The sequence below is a fragment of the Zootermopsis nevadensis genome, unplaced genomic scaffold (genome assembly GCF_977971745.1).
Source record: "Zootermopsis nevadensis isolate Lab colony 2312 unplaced genomic scaffold, Znev_1.0 Znev_ptg000082l, whole genome shotgun sequence".
NCBI classification, from domain to species: domain Eukaryota; kingdom Metazoa; phylum Arthropoda; class Insecta; order Blattodea; family Termopsidae; genus Zootermopsis; species Zootermopsis nevadensis.
In genome coordinates this window covers 75,741-93,011 of record NW_028259213.1, presented here as the reverse complement: position 1 = coordinate 93,011, position 17,271 = coordinate 75,741, and the positions used below count along the sequence as shown (strand labels likewise).

Here is a 17,271-nt window from a genome sequence, read left to right as displayed (position 1 = left end):
CTGGACGGAGCTCCCCCCCCCCCCCCCGCCAATTTCACAGGAATGTACGAGTGCTTCTCAATCGTGTTTTTCCACAGCGCTGGATCGGACGTGCTCCTGCAAATGGAGACAACAACCTTCTCCCTTGGCCACCCCGTTCGCCAGATCTTACACAGTGCGATTTATTTCTTTGGGGGTTCGTTAAAGACAGCGTTTATGTACCACCATTGCCCTCGTCCACCCATGAACTTCGTGATCGGATAACGCATGAACTGCAAGCCATTACAGCGGACATTCTACACCGGGTCTGGGATGAGTTTGATTGCCATGTGGATGTGTGTCGTGTGACCCAGGGTGCACGCATTGAAGGATTGTAATTAATGCAATAGAAACTTGGACAGTTGCCGCCGCTGACGGTGTATGTTGTGCCCGTGTGAGGTTAGAAATAAATTTTTTATTTACTTTTGAATCCGCACCGTTCTTTTGTGTATACCCTTTAGATTCGAGAGCCTGGCAGATAGCTTCAACGTTCGCTTTGACTTCTAGACCCCGCGTTATTTTAGAAAGGAACCGTTTTACAATACACGCATTCAGTAGACTTACATATAACGCTGTGATAGCCGAGATCAGAGGTTTAACGACACTAATACAAAATTCTTGTTCCTATACGCCTAGGGTATTCGAACAAACTTTATACACATTTATCATTTTATCAACGCGAGTTACATGAAGTGTTCATATCATCACTAATGAACTGAACTAACTAACTAGATGGCTTAGGGAACCCGAAGGTTTATCACCGAATTAACCAAAGCCCTCCACCGGTCTCTGTCATGAGTCAGCAAAATCCAATCTCCAATGATCTGTGCATCCCGGTCAAAAAGTTATTTACGAGACTATTTCTTTCCTCTTACCAAACTCTACACCACTTATGTTGCTGAAAGACATGAACGTTGGTAAACCAACGTAATATAGAAATTTTAAAATTTAGAATATTATAAAGTAGTATATGTAGTAATATTGTAATAATGTGCCATAAAGCGACCCAACGAAATATCCTCGAAGCTATATAATTGTTTTCGGGTGACATTACAGATTTGAAACAGCAAATGTGGATGTTCTGGTGATTAAACCATCTATTCCCCCACCCCCTGGTTTAAAAAGGATGTGGAAACTTAAAATCTGAAGTTGGCGACTATTCCTCATAATCCCTCTCCATAAACTCTGTCCGAATCTCTTAGACTTCATCTAAAGTACGCGCAGAAACAAAAGTGAGACAAAGGAAAAGAAATCAGTCTCAAACTCTTGCTGCAGATGCTGAAGTTCTTTCGGAGCTGCCCTTCCTTCCACTGTTTTATGTACCTGTGGACCCTCCTGAAGCACGTGCGATATTGGATCCAGAGTCAATTGCGAGTAAGTAATGAGCGGAAGTTATAGCATTGATGCGACCTCTCGTTCTTTTGGTGGGTGGATGAACAACCCGATATCCACCCTTCTAAGTAATTTCCCCGCAAATGACCGAAGGAATAAAAGAACACCATTTAGCAGTACGTTCGTCTATTTATTAATTTTCTGTTTTATACCCGTTCTTCTTCCGGGCCTATATTAAAATGAACTTATAAATGACACTCGAAGGAAACATGTCCAATGCAGAGAATATGGCCTAGTTACTGCTATACTCACACCTTAACAGGATGTCACAAAAAATCACCGTCAGGTCACAAACATCGGCCAAGTTTTGTTTGGTGACTCAGTCGCCAACTGCGCGGCGTTACATGTTTTAAGACGCCAATAAATATCGGAAGAAGAAAAGAAACAACTTTCTTCTAATTTTTATAATACAATTAACGCGCTATTAAAATTCGTAAACATGAAAATATTAATTGATACATGCTGAATGAAAACGGATAATTCTGTGCTTTTATTCAGTACAACTGGATTTTTCATCATCCTTTGTTAGATATTCTTCTGGCAGGGATAATGCAAACATAACAAGTGCAAGTTACATGGCCCAATTCCCCCCTCCCAAAAATTAACCTACTCATTTTTAAGGATTATTTTGATAACGTCAGAGAATTCTTCATGCGATTAAATATTATGGACCGGCCTGAAAGGATTTAAAATGTTTACAAACAGGATTCAGGTTTATCTTTTTATAACAAGGATTAGTCACTTCACTTTAAGTTAAATATATGAATATCCTTTTTGCTGCTTTCAGATTAAAAAGTAAAAATATTCTTTAATAACCTTATGAATTTCCATGTATTAACTATTAAAACATTAAATGTATAATATATATCTATATATTTTTTATATATATTTAATCAACACAAACATGACGCATTTAAGCTACAAAAAGCTATAAATGTATAATGTTTCGGTCATACTAGGCATTCTCAGGTAAGTATAGATTTAAGAAGTTAATATATTAACCATGCAAAATTATATATATATTACAATAAAAACAAATTACAAAATTTCGTTGAATGTATAAAATGTTTAAATTTGTATCTGTAGTCATCAAAGGTCATGCGATAAAAATGGTTTACGTAAATAAATACAAGAATTATGATATATGTTGTTACAGAATAAGATTAACTTTAGATATAATATATTTCAGCTGTTATAATGTGTTGGCTTTTGGTTAAGGCTCCTTGCAATAGTGATGGCGGGGTTACATATTATTTGATTCGCAATGGGACTTCATGTGCCGAATTAAGCGAGAGACAAGTATGGGAATATGATAAGCTGCCTCCCGGAAAAGATTACATATATTTTTGTTACTTCAAGAAGATTCTTAAAATATGTAATAGACGCTTCGAGCAACTGAAAACTAATGTTTTAATAATAAATTGGTGTGGATACGTGGAGATTAATCACCGAGCTGCCTGGCCAAATACAGAGCAGGGCGATAGGTAGGGGCGCCGATGGTGTTATTTCCTTGTGGATCTTCGGGAGCCAATGCAGTCTAGGAACTCCGTGGCCTCAGATGTTCGATGACCTCGGGAAGCGATGGCTGCTTGAGAAGGAGAACAGTCTTCCGTCCACGGTAACCTCCCGTATATGACTCCTGAGCCAGCACTTAGACAAAAATATTTTAGGCCCTGCTCCGAAAACCTTCAGTTTCCTTCGGCCTGTGAGAATGCCTCGGGACTTAAGACTCCTGGCGTGTATAGTGCGCCCTGCGAATGCGGTAAAGTCTACATCGAGCAGACCGGCCGATCCATCGATACCAGAATCAAGGACCACCAGCACTACATCCGTCTCGAGTATTTACACAAATCCGCCGTGGCCGATCACAGTATCAACCTGGGTCACCCATTCAACTCCAGAATACCACAATCCTTAACCACCAAATCCAAATACAAGTACCGGATGATCAGGGAGGCAATTGAGATCAAGCTAAGCACAAACAACTTCAACAAGGAGGATGACCGCCTGAACCGATCATGGAAATTCTTCATCAGCGCTCTCGAAGGTTAATCAAATCTAAAATGGCGAGAGTGGAGGGCAGATATTCTAAAACGTTTTTAACAGCACAATATTATCTACTCTGCGACGCACTTCTTCTACAAGCGATTCACAGCTCAACTATTTCCGCAATAACGAAAGCGGATTCTTGACGGCAGTAATGAAACACAACAATGCCGAATAAACAGATAACATAACAGTTTCTGAGGCAACATGCCGAGTAAACACATAACTAACAATTAGTTTCTTAGGTAACATAACAATGCACGCAGGAGTTCATATAAAAGCTGACCATTGTTGTCGGTCCATATTTACATTATTGATATGGATCTTAAACATCTTCGTTACGCTTTTTTGCCGAATGACCCTTCCGTATAGACGTATTTACGTCAAAAATAAATCTTAAAATCGTTTATTCACTATCATCTGATACCGTAAACACTCCTCTTGTGAAGCGTGCTTGAAAGAGATCATCTGATTGAAGAATCACTAAGAACAAACATTAACTGAGTAAAAGACAAGCTTTAAGATACAAGACACCATGCTACAGCAAAGCTCCCTGAACGTCCTGAACCATCGCGAGCCGATCAATATCGTGATGCACACACTGTTATCAATCAGACTATAGAGTGCCGTGAATAAATCATTGGAGGACAAATGGGAGAAAACCTCTTTTGATTGCTTGTGGAATGACTGTGTCTGATGTTTGCTGCATCTCATGCACGGCTCACAACACTGAAATGTTTACAATGTAAACAATATACAAGAGCACACCACCTCATTGAATTAAGGACCGCTTCTGACCACCTTTCTACTCAGTCTAAAAGACTCTAAGAAGGCTTTTAACTGCATCTTAAGTATCTTTCATAAGATTTGGGATTTTCACAGCGGTGAATATGAAGATTTCTGTCTTCTGGGTTGTTGCGCTGTGTAGTCTGGTCGATGTTTACCAACGTTTCAGAGGTCATACTGCCTCCATCATCAGGGCGATGAGTATGAAGATTTCTGCCCTCTGGGTTGTTGCGCTGTGTAGTCTGGTCGATGTTAACCAACGTTTCAGAGGTCATACTGCCTCCATCATCAGGGCGATGAGTATGAAGATTTCTGTCTTCTGGGTTGTTGCACTGTGTAGTATGGTCGATGTTTACCAACGATTCATCGCCCTGATGATGGAGGCAGTATGACCTCTGAAACGTTGGTTAACATCTACCAGACTACATAGCGCAACAACCCAGAAGACAGAAATCTTCATACTCACCGCCCTGATGACGGAGGCAGTATGACCTCTGAAACGTTGGTAAACATCGACCAGACTACACAGCGCAAGAACCCAGAAGACAGCAATCTTCATACTCTGATGACGGAGGCAGTATGACCTCTGAAACGTTGGTTAACATCGACCAGACTACAAATCGCAAGAACCCAGAAGACAGAAATCTTCATACTCTGATGACGGAGGCAGTATGACCTCTGAAACGTTGTTTAACATCGACCAGACTACACAGCGCAACAACCCAGAAGACAGAAATCTTCTATCTTTCATAAATTTAACTCTTGAGAAATGTGGGTTAGACGAGAGAACATGACCTCCATGAAAGATAAACCAACATATTCTCTATCAAGAAAAAAAGAGACGGTTCAGTCATAATTTCTTATCGAAAACTTTCAGTATGTTGCGGTAGATGGTATATCGGCGAAACCAGCAGACCTCTGGAGGTACACTTAAAATAACACAAATATAATTTCAGACAGGGTCTGCTGGAGAAATCCAGATTGGCCCAACATGTGTACGAAGAAGATCATCATGTCTGTTGGGATGGGGCCAGAGTATTATTAACTGAACCCAATACCATCTACAGAAAATACAAGGAGGCTGCACACATGGCACTACTCGCCAATCCTATCAGCCAGCCTAGTTTGGATTTATCTCCTATTTGGATACCTGTCATCTCTCAAGAAATCCAAGGTGGGTATCGAGTTTCAAGTTAATATTCATGTGTATTTTTTCCCACCTTTTGTGAGTTTTTGTCTTTTGGATTTATTCGTGTTTATGAATTTTGTTTTCTACATACTATTCTTTTACGTCCCACGGATGGATGGTGTGGTTATGCCTTTTTATTCTAGGACTTTCACTTTTTTTAATTTGTCCGGAGATAGGGATTAGCTCTATCTAGTGGGCCCAACTGAGTAGGAACCTGAAGACGGAGATAGAGCCCCATCTCCGAAACGTCGTTTTACGTTTTTTACGTTTTATTACTAGACGATGGATAATATCCAAGTAATTTTTTATTCAATTTCAGTATGTTATCGAACGGCGCACGATGAGATCGATTCTATTTTCCGTTAAAGTATTTCCCACATAAACTAAAAGCATTTTCATAAAAGATTCACTACGCCTATCAGTAAGAGTTTAATAATTTTTCATTAAACATGGATGGCGCGCGCGCGCGCGCACACACACAGAGTACATTATCATTTATACGCGTCGCGATGCCTTTTCAAGGGGTATATGCAATGTGGATGCAATTCCGCCAATCCGTCTGTCGGATTTAAGAAAACTCGACAATGGACAAAATTTTAATTTTGGTTCGTACAGGTTAGCTATAAGAATGGAACTTATCATTTACATAAAATTCAAATAGAATTTCGTCTAATAAAAGGTCGATTTATATAACAACATTCTGAATAACTTGTTATATGAATTTTTGATTTAATTAAGAGAAACAAATTAAAATTAAAATTTTGACATGGTGACAGTTAATAAGTTTCCATTCACGTGTCTACACGGTATGTACTTTAGTGCAAAGGAATATAAACCAACGCAAGAAACAGGAAATGCACTTAAAGAAAATATTCGACAATTGATTTCTGCAATTTCCCAAGAAGAGCTTCGTCGAGTATTTTGAAACATATTAACGAGATGTGAAGTCGCCTGCAAGCACAAGGAAGTCACTTTGAACATCTTTTGTGATTAATGTAATAACATGTATTAGTGACGAGAAATATTCGTAGTTTGCTGTTACTAGCGGCACTGAAACTGATTCGCCGGTCACCCACCGGAAGAACGCGCATGACTCCCGCCGACATCAACAGAGCGCCGGCCGACCACGCAATGCAAGCACGACCGCAGCCTTATAAGTTGTAGACCCGGTACTATGTAGGAGGCAGTGTAAGGCCCAGAGCAGAACTGGTCAATATGTGTTTCTGGCACTAATCAAATCCTCGTTGACCAGTCTATAACTAGCTTCATGAGCTCAGGATGTAAGGTAAACCAAATGTTACTATAACTATAGTTATGACCATTTTATAGTTGAAGCAGTTTAGGAAATAAATTCAGATGCCTTTTCTCCTTCAAGTTTTTCAATCTATATGGTGAGGCTAGTGGGGATACTATAATTGCATAATATGCAATCTTGTGGTTTCAGTGCATAACATTCATTAGTACTGATTATTACCAAATTAAAACTTGGCAGATACGACCTCAAAGCTTTGACATCATGATGATGTATGTAGTTGCTAATAAACAGCAAATGTATTTCCTATAATTTGCATGTTTTTGTTATGATCTGCAACCAATCTAAATTAAATATTTTAGCAGTTACCATCATGAAAGAGAATTCAAAGTACAGCTTTTTATGCTTGCCTTGTGGTTAAATGAACATCTTAATAATTAGTAAACATTTACTGTTGAAAGAAGGCTTGTTTGAGGCACTTAAAGGGATGTGGTAGTATGGAAATTATAACAGCCGTAAGTCAGAACTACTTATCAGAAACTTGTCTTCAATAAACAGTCTTTCTTGAATCAAATGAAAATATTAACCAATTAATCTGATCAAAAGTCATGCGTACTCTTTTAATGCCTCAACAAATTATTTCTGAACAACTATTTCCCTTAAAATGGTAGTTTTCTAAGTTGTTACAGCCTGCAGTCTGGTAGACGTTTCAGAGGTGCTTGTTACCTTCATCATCAAGATGATCATAATTGCCTTGGCAGTGGAGCCAGTAAGAACGTCTGAAACATATGTAAATCTCTACAAGGCACAATATCCGAGAAGACAGAACCAGGAACCAGATGCTGATACTTCAGGGTCCTGAGAGAGCTTCACAGTAACAAGGGACAACTCTGATTATCAGCTGGGATAAACATGACATGGACCACCCCTATTTGCTTGCCGTCAGACAGCATGGCATACTATGTGAAGGTGGTTGAGTAGCATACGAGGATGGTCTTTTAATGCACCAGACTGGGATGAGAGGATACCATTCTTGGTGCTGGCCTACAGAGCATCAACCCATGACACCTCATGTAACAGCAAGTTGACACAAACAACCAAGAAAGCAAACTTCGTTTTGACATTTACAGGAAACACACTACCGCATATCACTCGTGTCATCCATTTAGACACAGATGAACAGGTACGTAGTATTCAGTGAATGGGATAAATTCATACCATATGGTGCGAATATATGTAAGGCAAAAGATTCATTACAGAATTCTAATGACAATTCCTTGTCAATACCAACAGAATCAATATCTTTTACATAGGTCATCAAACCAGAAAAATAATCTTTTTTAAACACTGAAATCCATATTCATTTAATAACATCAGTTAAATTAAGTGAAAAACCATCATACTGATACACATAAGAACAAAGATTTTTAACAATTGGCTTCCCAAGATTACCCCAAAAAGTACTTAGGTTAAACCATATTACAGAGAACAAACATTCTACTAAAACCAATTCAAAATTTTATCTCTGCTTTATATGACTGTAATGTTGTTCTGAGTTTTGTGCTGTCACAAGTCTTCTGTAGTATCAGAGAATCATACTGTCACCATCTTCAAGCCCCAAGTGGCAAAGCTTTCTTATTTTCTCACAAGAATCAGTAGAGAAAAATAGTCTCCACCTTCAGGGCTGAATGGCAAGGCATTTCATATACACAAAAGTACTGCCACCTCTCAACTGACGATGGAGAGAGTCTACATACACATACTATCTCAATCTGCGGGGACAAAGTGGCAGCATAAAAAGCATTACCACCTTGTAGGATGTGAGGTTCTCTCACAGTGGTGAGTACGGAGATGGCTGTCTTCTGGATTGTAGCACCTTGTAATCTGGTAGACGTTTACCAGTTTCAGATGTCTTTCCTGCCTCCATCATCAAGATGATGTCTATTCATCGGCCTGATAATGGCGGCAGCAAAGACCTCTGAAACTTTGGTAAACTTATACCAGTCTTAAAACTTTGCATACCGTGTAGTGTATTAGAATATAGAGTAAACAAACCAACAACTATTAATGCTATGATGGACACTATTTCCATATGGTTCAAACTAGATTCAGAATTAAAAATGAAAAGGTATTTGACAAGATTTTTGAAGTGACACTACACTAGATGCTGTTATTCACAGGAGTAAAACTTGCGCTTAGCTATTGATCCTGTTGTTCGGTGGCCGTAGCTGGTCTCGGAGAGCTATAGTCGCGTCGTCTGTGGGGTGGCTTAAGTATTTTCTTTGTTGGTTTATGTTTGCCTTTTTTTTCTACTCCAGGCTCCCTTGGGACAGAAAGAATGCCTAGGAGGGTGACCCGCAAGTGGACATGTGGGCCACATTCCTTCAACTCAATGTGTTTACAAAGCCAAAATTAAGCATTCAGTCTAATTTAGGTGAAGCAAGGCGTTCCAAAAATCATGTAATTACATCTTCTTCGTTTTTCTTATAAGCCAGATCAACATGCCGAAGCCTGGTTTACCTTACATCTCAAGGCTCAGTCCATTCGGGAATCGAACCACAGACCTGGACTGGCACAATATCATCCCACGTGGTGTCCTGTAGTACAAATCACAAGCTTTAATGGTATGGAACAGCGTGCTTATCGCAGACTGAAGTCTGGCAAAGCAGACACGAGAGTACCTCGGTTTAAAAGACCCTTCAATTATCAAGCGAGCATGTACAAGGATCATGAAATGAAGTCTTCTGTGTAAATACAAACTGTGCACTTTGTAAGTGTTTTGCAATGTCGCATTTACTGGGAGGGAAGTTTCAAGTTGTCTGCTCATGTACTGAGGTGTTTCTTCTGAAATTCTGACCTCCCAGGAAGTTTTGCAGTGTCTTCCTAAGCCTGTTAATGTATTTTATTATGTAACTACTGCCAATGCTTCCAGAATTATTGCACATGAGATGTTTCATTAGGAGGAGCCATTCCCAGAGGGGCACAGAACCTGGGTAAAGCATTCTATGTGGGTCCGTTCCATAAGATCAGAAACTGTAATAAGTTTTACTTTACTTAAACTGTACATGTATTCCTGTCTCTATCCTATGAATACAATTAAACTAATATGCTCTGTGTTTATTTTCTATCTATAAGGTGCTTAATTTGTCACTCAGCATGAAATATATAATGCTTCATAATGTCAAAATGTGGAGTTCTGAACACTCACCCCACCCTACGGATAGCCCACTGTAGGGAACATAAACCACATTTTTATTTATTTACTGATGTTCAAAAAAATATCTAGAAACATTAAAACTGCACACTGGGTTTTATTATTAATACAGTAAGGTCCCAATTATCTGACCTTCAGTTATCTGACATTCCATTTTATCAAAGTGCAATCTCAGAATGTTTCATTTTACCAGCTGCCAACTGAGTATGTAGCAGAATGAATCACACTTCCTGACCAAGCCCCTTCTACATTTTGTGAAATCAGTTTCTTCAGAGTGCCTTCATAATTGGTTTTGGAGAGAATGTGGCATTAGCAGCACTACCTTCATCTTTCTTCAGGCTTCTGGATTGACATTTTTAATTATCTGATCATCCTTACATCCTGCTTAGATTTGATAATGAGGACTCTAACGTATTAGATTCATGAACAAGGCAATTTAGAACTGAAACATTTATACTTTATGGTAACAGATGTGTGAAAAAAAACTTAGTGTTGAATGGACGCCTCTTCATTTTCTCGGCACTCATTCTTCCCTCACCTGAATGTAATTTGGTGTCACTCACTACGAGATTTGGCACTCCTGGTAGGAAGTGTTTGAGCACAATCACATCTGCTTTCAGAATTAGACTACAAAAAAAGATATAATTAATTTCTCTCGCATTAGAAAGTTATATTTCAAATTATATTCCAAAGAATACAATACTTTTATTCACCGTCTTTACACAAGCTTATAGATTGTTAAAATCACATAAAATTATAACATTTCAACATTTGATATTGTTACATTTTAAAATGACGACATGTTTCGATGTTCATTCCATCATCGTCAGGTCTATCAATCAAAATTAAAAACTGTTGCATCTGCTGCTCTGCATATACTGATTTTGTTCTACCCGTTAGATTTTATTTGTTTAACCTCCAGGCTTCTTCCATTTAATTTTGAGGGCTGCGCCTGGATGCCTTAAATCTGCAAAATCAATTTTCATATCGTGATCCTGGCTACTGAAGAACACAAGCATGACGCAATTAAGATATAAATTCCAAAGAATGTTTCTCATTTTTGTCATTTTTATGATAAATGGCCATTTTAATTTAGGTTTCCAGATTAGGAAATATTGCTCTCCTACAGTGTTTTTTTCGCTTTGGGAATCATTTCCTTCCCTGTCCCTCACATTGTTTATTCCCTTATAAACATAATTACTTATTTCCTGTTGGCCATAAGGTAGTTCTCTGAATGGATTTTGTAAATGCACTTACTTCAGTGGCATTAAAACAGACAATATATATTAACAGAGTCTTTGTTAGGGACAAACTAATTTTTTTAGAACTTGTTTAAAAAACTTGCTGTTCCCAGGGAACATGGATATCCATTCTGTTTCTAGATGCCAGAGACTCACTCAAATATCATCTGCTGGTTGTTTTCTCCTTCTGCTTCAAAAGGCATAGCTCTTGACAGCATCTCGTGCGTCAAAACCGCACAGCCCCACCAATCAGTTGCCTACAAGAATTCAATTTAGGACGACAGCTGAAATGAGTCACTTTCATTTCTTCACTCCTTCCATCACAGATGCTCACAACGGCCTCCAGAAACAGAAAAATTAAGAATATATTCAAAAAGAGTTGTTTATTTCGTGCATCTGATGTTAACTTAAACATTTCTAAGAACAAACAGTTGCTTTCTTCGTAAATCAAGATGACATAGTAATTGTAGCCAGACATAAACCATGCTGAATTTTCTATGGTTTCCCTCGTATATTTCTTATTCGTAACTTAAAAGTCACTTTTTTATTTTTGTTTTTCAATTAATATTACAAAATCATGTGACATTGATGACCTCAGCAAATGAGTCCGCATTATTAACAAATGTAATGAAAACCCAATCCCGGGTTCTTCAATGTGGTCGGACAGACAGCCAACTATCACAAACAAAAGAGCTAACAGGGGTATTTTTTAAAATTTGAGTTGTTGACGTGCTATGATTGATGACTCTGGTATGTACTTATTTCATTGCTGCAAGCTTAATTACATTTCTTATCAAAAGAAGTTCTTGCAAATTTTGTTGTATACTTTAATACAAGAGGTGAATGTCACACTATATTTAACATTTAAATTTCAGTTTGTGTCTTGGATGTTAATATCTTCCTCTAGGTTTTGAAGAATAATGGAGCCAACATTAACAATTACAGCTAATTTTTCTTGCAACAGCAGACGAAGAATTAAGAAGTGTTATTGAGTACTTCAGAGAATCTCCAGCGCTTGTGTTTCACTTTCTTACAAATATGCATTAGCTATTCCACCAGATACCAGGCAGGCGACTGCACCAGATCCAGAAACCACTGGTGGTTCAGTTAAATTAAACTGTATCATTATCTCTACATCCTTATGGAATGGAATAATTACCATGCTGTGCCCTGTCCCCTCATTGCTTTAGGGGCCAAGTACTGTAGTGGACCGAAGCAGGACTACATTAGTTTATCCTGCTGACAAAACAACATTTTACATAAGTTCCAGGACAGGACTTAAAAAACAGATGCTACTCACTAGCTGTGGTACTAGAAGCAGAACACTGAGGACAGCTAGCATTCAAGATTATCAATGGAAACAGTTCAAAGCCAGTTCCGTTCAGTTCATCACTTACCTTCATAACCCTTTTTCTCTAACATCCAGCCTACATGCAGAAGATTAGCCTAAGTGGGGAAAAGGAAAATTTAATTTTCTTGCTTTATGAACATTGTTTACAAAAGATAAATGCTGAATCTTAGAGGGTAATGGTAATTTTTGGTATTTTAATGTGTAAGTAAAAAACAAAACCACAAAATACGCGCAACTAGGAACTTGCATTTATTACGCACAGAGAAAAAGAAAAATATGCTAGCTCTGATAACATCGGGAACTCACAGCATGTTTCCCAGATAAAATCACCTACAGAAACTGCTTAACAGACCATAAGCAGGGCTGAAAAAAGACTTTATGCCGTCACACTGCCTGGTACATGGCCAATGCAGCGCCAGAAAATACCATTACCTCCGCCGTAGTAACAAAACGCATTATTTATTCCCGCCTGAACCCAGTACGTTACAAGACTGCAGATTCAGGACAGACATATATATTTGTACTTTCAAATCTTATCAGTTGTATTATGAATAACTAACACTCAGTTACACTTACCGTGCAATCTGCTAACTTTAAAACTTAAAAGATATGCGCCTACAACGAAATATTTCTTCAACATAAACAAACAACTCAAACGCCATAATACCTCTAGACTGTTTGTAAGCTCTCACTAGAGATGTCAGTGCGAACAGAACGCGCTCAATTCAAATCTTTTTTAGTCTTTATCCACTTTCACCCATAGGTGTCCAGGTACACATTCATTCATTTAATCCTACTAGACATTTGATAGGACTACTTGGACGAGTGATCAGCCCGTCTCAAGGCCTCTACCTGTACACAGGACAGCACATCACAGAAAGACGCGGACAAACATCCATGCCTTGAGTGGACTTCGAACCCATGGTCCGAGTGCCCAAGCGCACGATGTCTATGCCTCAGACCGCGTGGCCTCTGTGGAATTCAAATCGTTTGAAAGATAACTACGGTGGCGGCATTGCCTCAGGCACCTGACATTAGATGGTTACCCATTAGATTACTTAATTTTTTCGTAACAATGCTTTTTCTTACGGTGAATAAGCAGCATGGGGTGTCATATGACATGAGGGAATCGCTTGTTGTGTCCTGCGTGAGAGACTGCAATAGAAGCACACGGTCTTTCTGCGCATGCACCTTCCCTGTACTGCACAGTCAGAGGTTTTCTGCGCATGCGCCTTACTGGCCAGCGCAGCGACCTGCGCGAAAATATCAAAATATTTGATCTTGGACTTTTGTCGCCGAACACTTCGCTGTCACATTGGACAGCGCCGCACAAATAGCCAGTTTGATATATTCGCTTCACCCACGCAACTCGCACCGCTCGCATTTAATCTCTCACGTAGGACACCGGGTTAGCCTTACGTCCAACCCCCAACTCAGTCTGGCGCATCGCCTTAGACCTGTTCGGTTTGGGTGACCCTACCATGAGCCGAAGCTCCGGCCGGCAAAGCCCTTACGGTGTCAAGGGTGACCCCCAGATACCGCACTGTTTTGACCCATTGTATCGGCTGTCCGAGAAACTGCACTGCTCTGGGCTTTTGGATGCATGTCATCGTCTTAACGAAGAGAACCGCGGTGCTCTTCGAGACGTTGATAGCAATCCTCCAGGCCCTGAGCCAGAACTCCAGTCTACAGAGGTAGGCCTCCAGATACCTGACGAGAAGCGTTGGACTAAGGGCTTTGTGCGAACGACAAAACAGTCGTTGGACTGTTTGTCTTAAGTGTGCGATAACCCTTATACCAACGTTGGTAGTTACCAACAGTTGGTATTATTTGTCATACCAACATTGTGTAAACCACGGATACAAACAACATTATAGGAGAGTAATTTCCCTTCCGTGACCACAGAAGAACAGAAACACAATCACACAGAATACACACATATTGATACCTTGATGTAAGATTTGAGGTTCTAACGGTGGTGAGTAAGAAGATGGCTGTCTTCTGGGTTGTAGCGCAGTTATAGTGAGGTGCAGTCTGGTAGAAAATTAAAAGCCGTTTCTAATATGTCACTGACCTGAAGATAGATGCAGCATTACACGATGCTACAATCAAAGAAACATCTATCATTCCGGTACCACTGACATGGTGGATGACGACACAATATACAGTGCTGTCACCTAACCACATTAGTAGTAAAACTACTCGTCACCATCTGTTGGGAATAATTTATATCAATACCAATGGTAGCAACCAATGGCAAGTGCTCAGTCGCTAACTATTTCAGTGTAGATTGACAAACACCCACTGCTTCCTAGATCCTTCAAGAGCGCTGATGAAGAATTTCCATGATCGGTTCAGGCGGTCATCCTCCTTGTTAAAGTTGTTTGTGCTCAGCTTGATCTCAATTGCCTCCCTGATCATCCGGTCCTTGTATTTGGATTTGGTGGTTAAGGATTGTGGTATTCTGGAGTTGAATGGGTGACCCAGGTTGATACTGTGATCGGCCAAGGCGGATTTGTGTAAATACTCGAGACGGAAGTAGTGCTGGTGGTCCTTGATTCTGGTATCGATGGATCGGCCGGTCTGCTCGATGTAGACTTTACCGCATTCGCAGGGCGCACTATACACGCCAGGAGTCTTAAGTCCCGAGGCATTCTCACAGGCCGAAGGAAACTGAAGATTTTCGGAGCAAGGCCTAAAATATTTTTGTCTAAGTGCTGGCTCAGGAGTCATATACGGGAGGTTACCGTGGACGGAAGACTGTTCTCCTTCTCAAGCAGCCATCGCTTCCCGAGGTCATCGAACATCTGAGGCCACGGAGTTCCTAGACTGCATTGGCTCCCGAAGATCCACAAGGAAATAACACCATCGGCGCCCCTACCTATCGCCCGGCTCTGTATTTGGCCAGGCAGCGCTGTGATTAATCTCCACGTATCCACACCAATTTATTATTAAAACATTAGTTTTCAGTTGCTCGAAGCGTCTATTACATATTTTAAAAATCTTCTTGAAGTAACAAAAATATATGTAATCTTTTCCGGGAGGCAGCTTATCATATTCCCATACTTGTCTCTCGCTTAATTCGGCACATGAAGTCCCATTGCGAATCAAATAATATGTAACCCCGCCATCACTATTGCAAGGAGCCTTAACCAAAAGCCAACACATTATAACAGCTGAAATATATTATATCTAAAGTTAATCTTATTCTGTAACAACATATATCATAATTCTTGTATTTGTTTACGTAAACCATTTTTATCGCATGACCTTTGATGACTACAGATACAAATTTAAACATTTTATACATTCAACGAAATTTTGTAATTTGTTTTTATTGTAATATATATATAATTTTGCATGGTTAATATATTAACTTCTTAAATCTATACTTACCTGAGAATGCCTAGTATGGCCGAAACATTATACATTTATAGCTTTTTGTAGCTTAAATGCGTCATGTTTGTGTTGATTAAATATATATAAAAAATATATAGATATATATTATACATTTAATGTTTTAATAGTTAATACATGGAAATTCATAAGGTTATTAAGGAATATTTTTACTTTTTAATCTGAAAGCAGCAAAAAGGATATTCATATATTTAACTTAAAGTGAAGTGACAAATCCTTGTTATAAAAAGATAAACCTGAATCCTGTTTGTAAACATTTTAAATCCTTTCAGGCCGGTCCATAATATTTAATCGCATGAAGAATTCTCTGACGTTATCAAAGTAATCCTTAAAAATGAGTAGGTTAATTTTTGGGAGGGGGGAATTGGGCCATGTAACTTGCACTTGTTAAGTTTGCATTATCCCTGCCAGAAGAATATCTAACAAAGGATGATGAAAAATCCAGTTGTACTGAATAAAAGTACAGAACTTTCCGTTTTCATTCTGCATGTAGCAATTAATATTATTTCTGTTCACGAATTTTAATAGCGGCATTGTTGTGGAACACAACAATGCCGAGTAAACAAATATAACGCTTCACAAAAAAGAAATAAAAAAATATCAAGCCAGTCGCACTATCACTGCTCCAGAAGGAGCACTTCGCATTCTTGAATATTTACTGACAGTTGACCTAAAACATCAGAAAAGTGAAAGAAGACGTTATCAAGTATTTGAAGTACAAACTCCAACAACTTCAATAAGGTAAACTGATACGCATTCGATATATTACGATTACGAAAACTATTATGAAAACTGACTTTATGATCGATTTTAAGACGAAGATTTGCTAGGGTGGGGCTGGACGTAAAAAGTGGACTGAACCAGAACTGTTGACTTCTGAACAGCGACGTAAAGAACTACAACATCAGACATATTTAACAAATTTAACAAATAAAGAAAAACGAAGGAAGACTTACATTGATAAACGTAGAAAAACGTATTCAATAAGAGCAGAAGAAAACAAAAGAAGACTTGCAAGGGTGAGATTGGGCGTAGAAAGTTGACTGACCAAGAATAGTTGACCTCTGAATAACGACGTAAAGAATTAAAACATCAGACCTACTTAACGAGTAAAGAAAAGCGAAGGGAGATTTACATTGATAAATGTAGAAAAACTTATTCACCAAGAGTAGAAGAGAAACAACGAAGACTTGCAAGGGTGGGGTTGGACGTAAAACGTTGTCTGACCAAAAACAGTTGGCCTCTGAACATCGATGTAAAGAACTAAGACATCAGACCTATTTAATAAATAAAGAAAGACGAAGGGAGAGTTACATTGATAAACATAGAAAAACGTATACAACAAGAACAGAAGAGAAAAAAGAA

At 38.9% G+C, this 17,271-nt stretch overlaps 1 protein-coding gene and 2 long non-coding RNA genes across 10 annotated transcripts; 2 read left to right on the top strand and 1 right to left on the bottom strand.

The window, feature by feature from the left end:
• The first annotated feature begins 3,042 nt into the window (after window positions 1-3,042).
• On the top strand, window positions 3,043-3,462 carry LOC147870944 (uncharacterized). Its single transcript, XM_087341528.1, has one exon. The coding sequence runs from the start codon at window positions 3,043-3,045 to the stop codon at window positions 3,460-3,462; it is 420 nt and encodes a 139-aa protein (XP_087197654.1).
• A 3,264-nt stretch (window positions 3,463-6,726) lies between these two features.
• On the top strand, window positions 6,727-10,299 carry LOC147870943 (uncharacterized). Its single transcript, XR_015532983.1, has 3 exons — window positions 6,727-7,866; window positions 9,175-10,186; window positions 10,236-10,299. It is a non-coding gene; the product is annotated as an uncharacterized LOC147870943 (long non-coding RNA).
• On the bottom strand, window positions 9,975-14,622 carry LOC147870942 (uncharacterized). 8 transcript variants are annotated; one of them, XR_015532975.1, is made up of 4 exons: window positions 13,066-13,183; window positions 12,298-12,374; window positions 11,295-11,478; window positions 9,975-10,524 (listed from the first exon to the last, which is right to left on the bottom strand). It is a non-coding gene; the product is annotated as an uncharacterized LOC147870942 (long non-coding RNA). The 8 variants fall into 8 exon arrangements; XR_015532979.1 differs by lacking the exon at window positions 9,975-10,524 and adding an exon at window positions 12,536-12,584 and having other exon boundaries at window positions 10,543-11,478; window positions 12,298-12,377; window positions 13,066-13,189; XR_015532978.1 differs by lacking the exon at window positions 9,975-10,524 and adding an exon at window positions 12,536-12,584 and having other exon boundaries at window positions 10,543-11,478; window positions 13,066-13,188.
• Window positions 14,623-17,271: the final 2,649 nt, after the last annotated feature.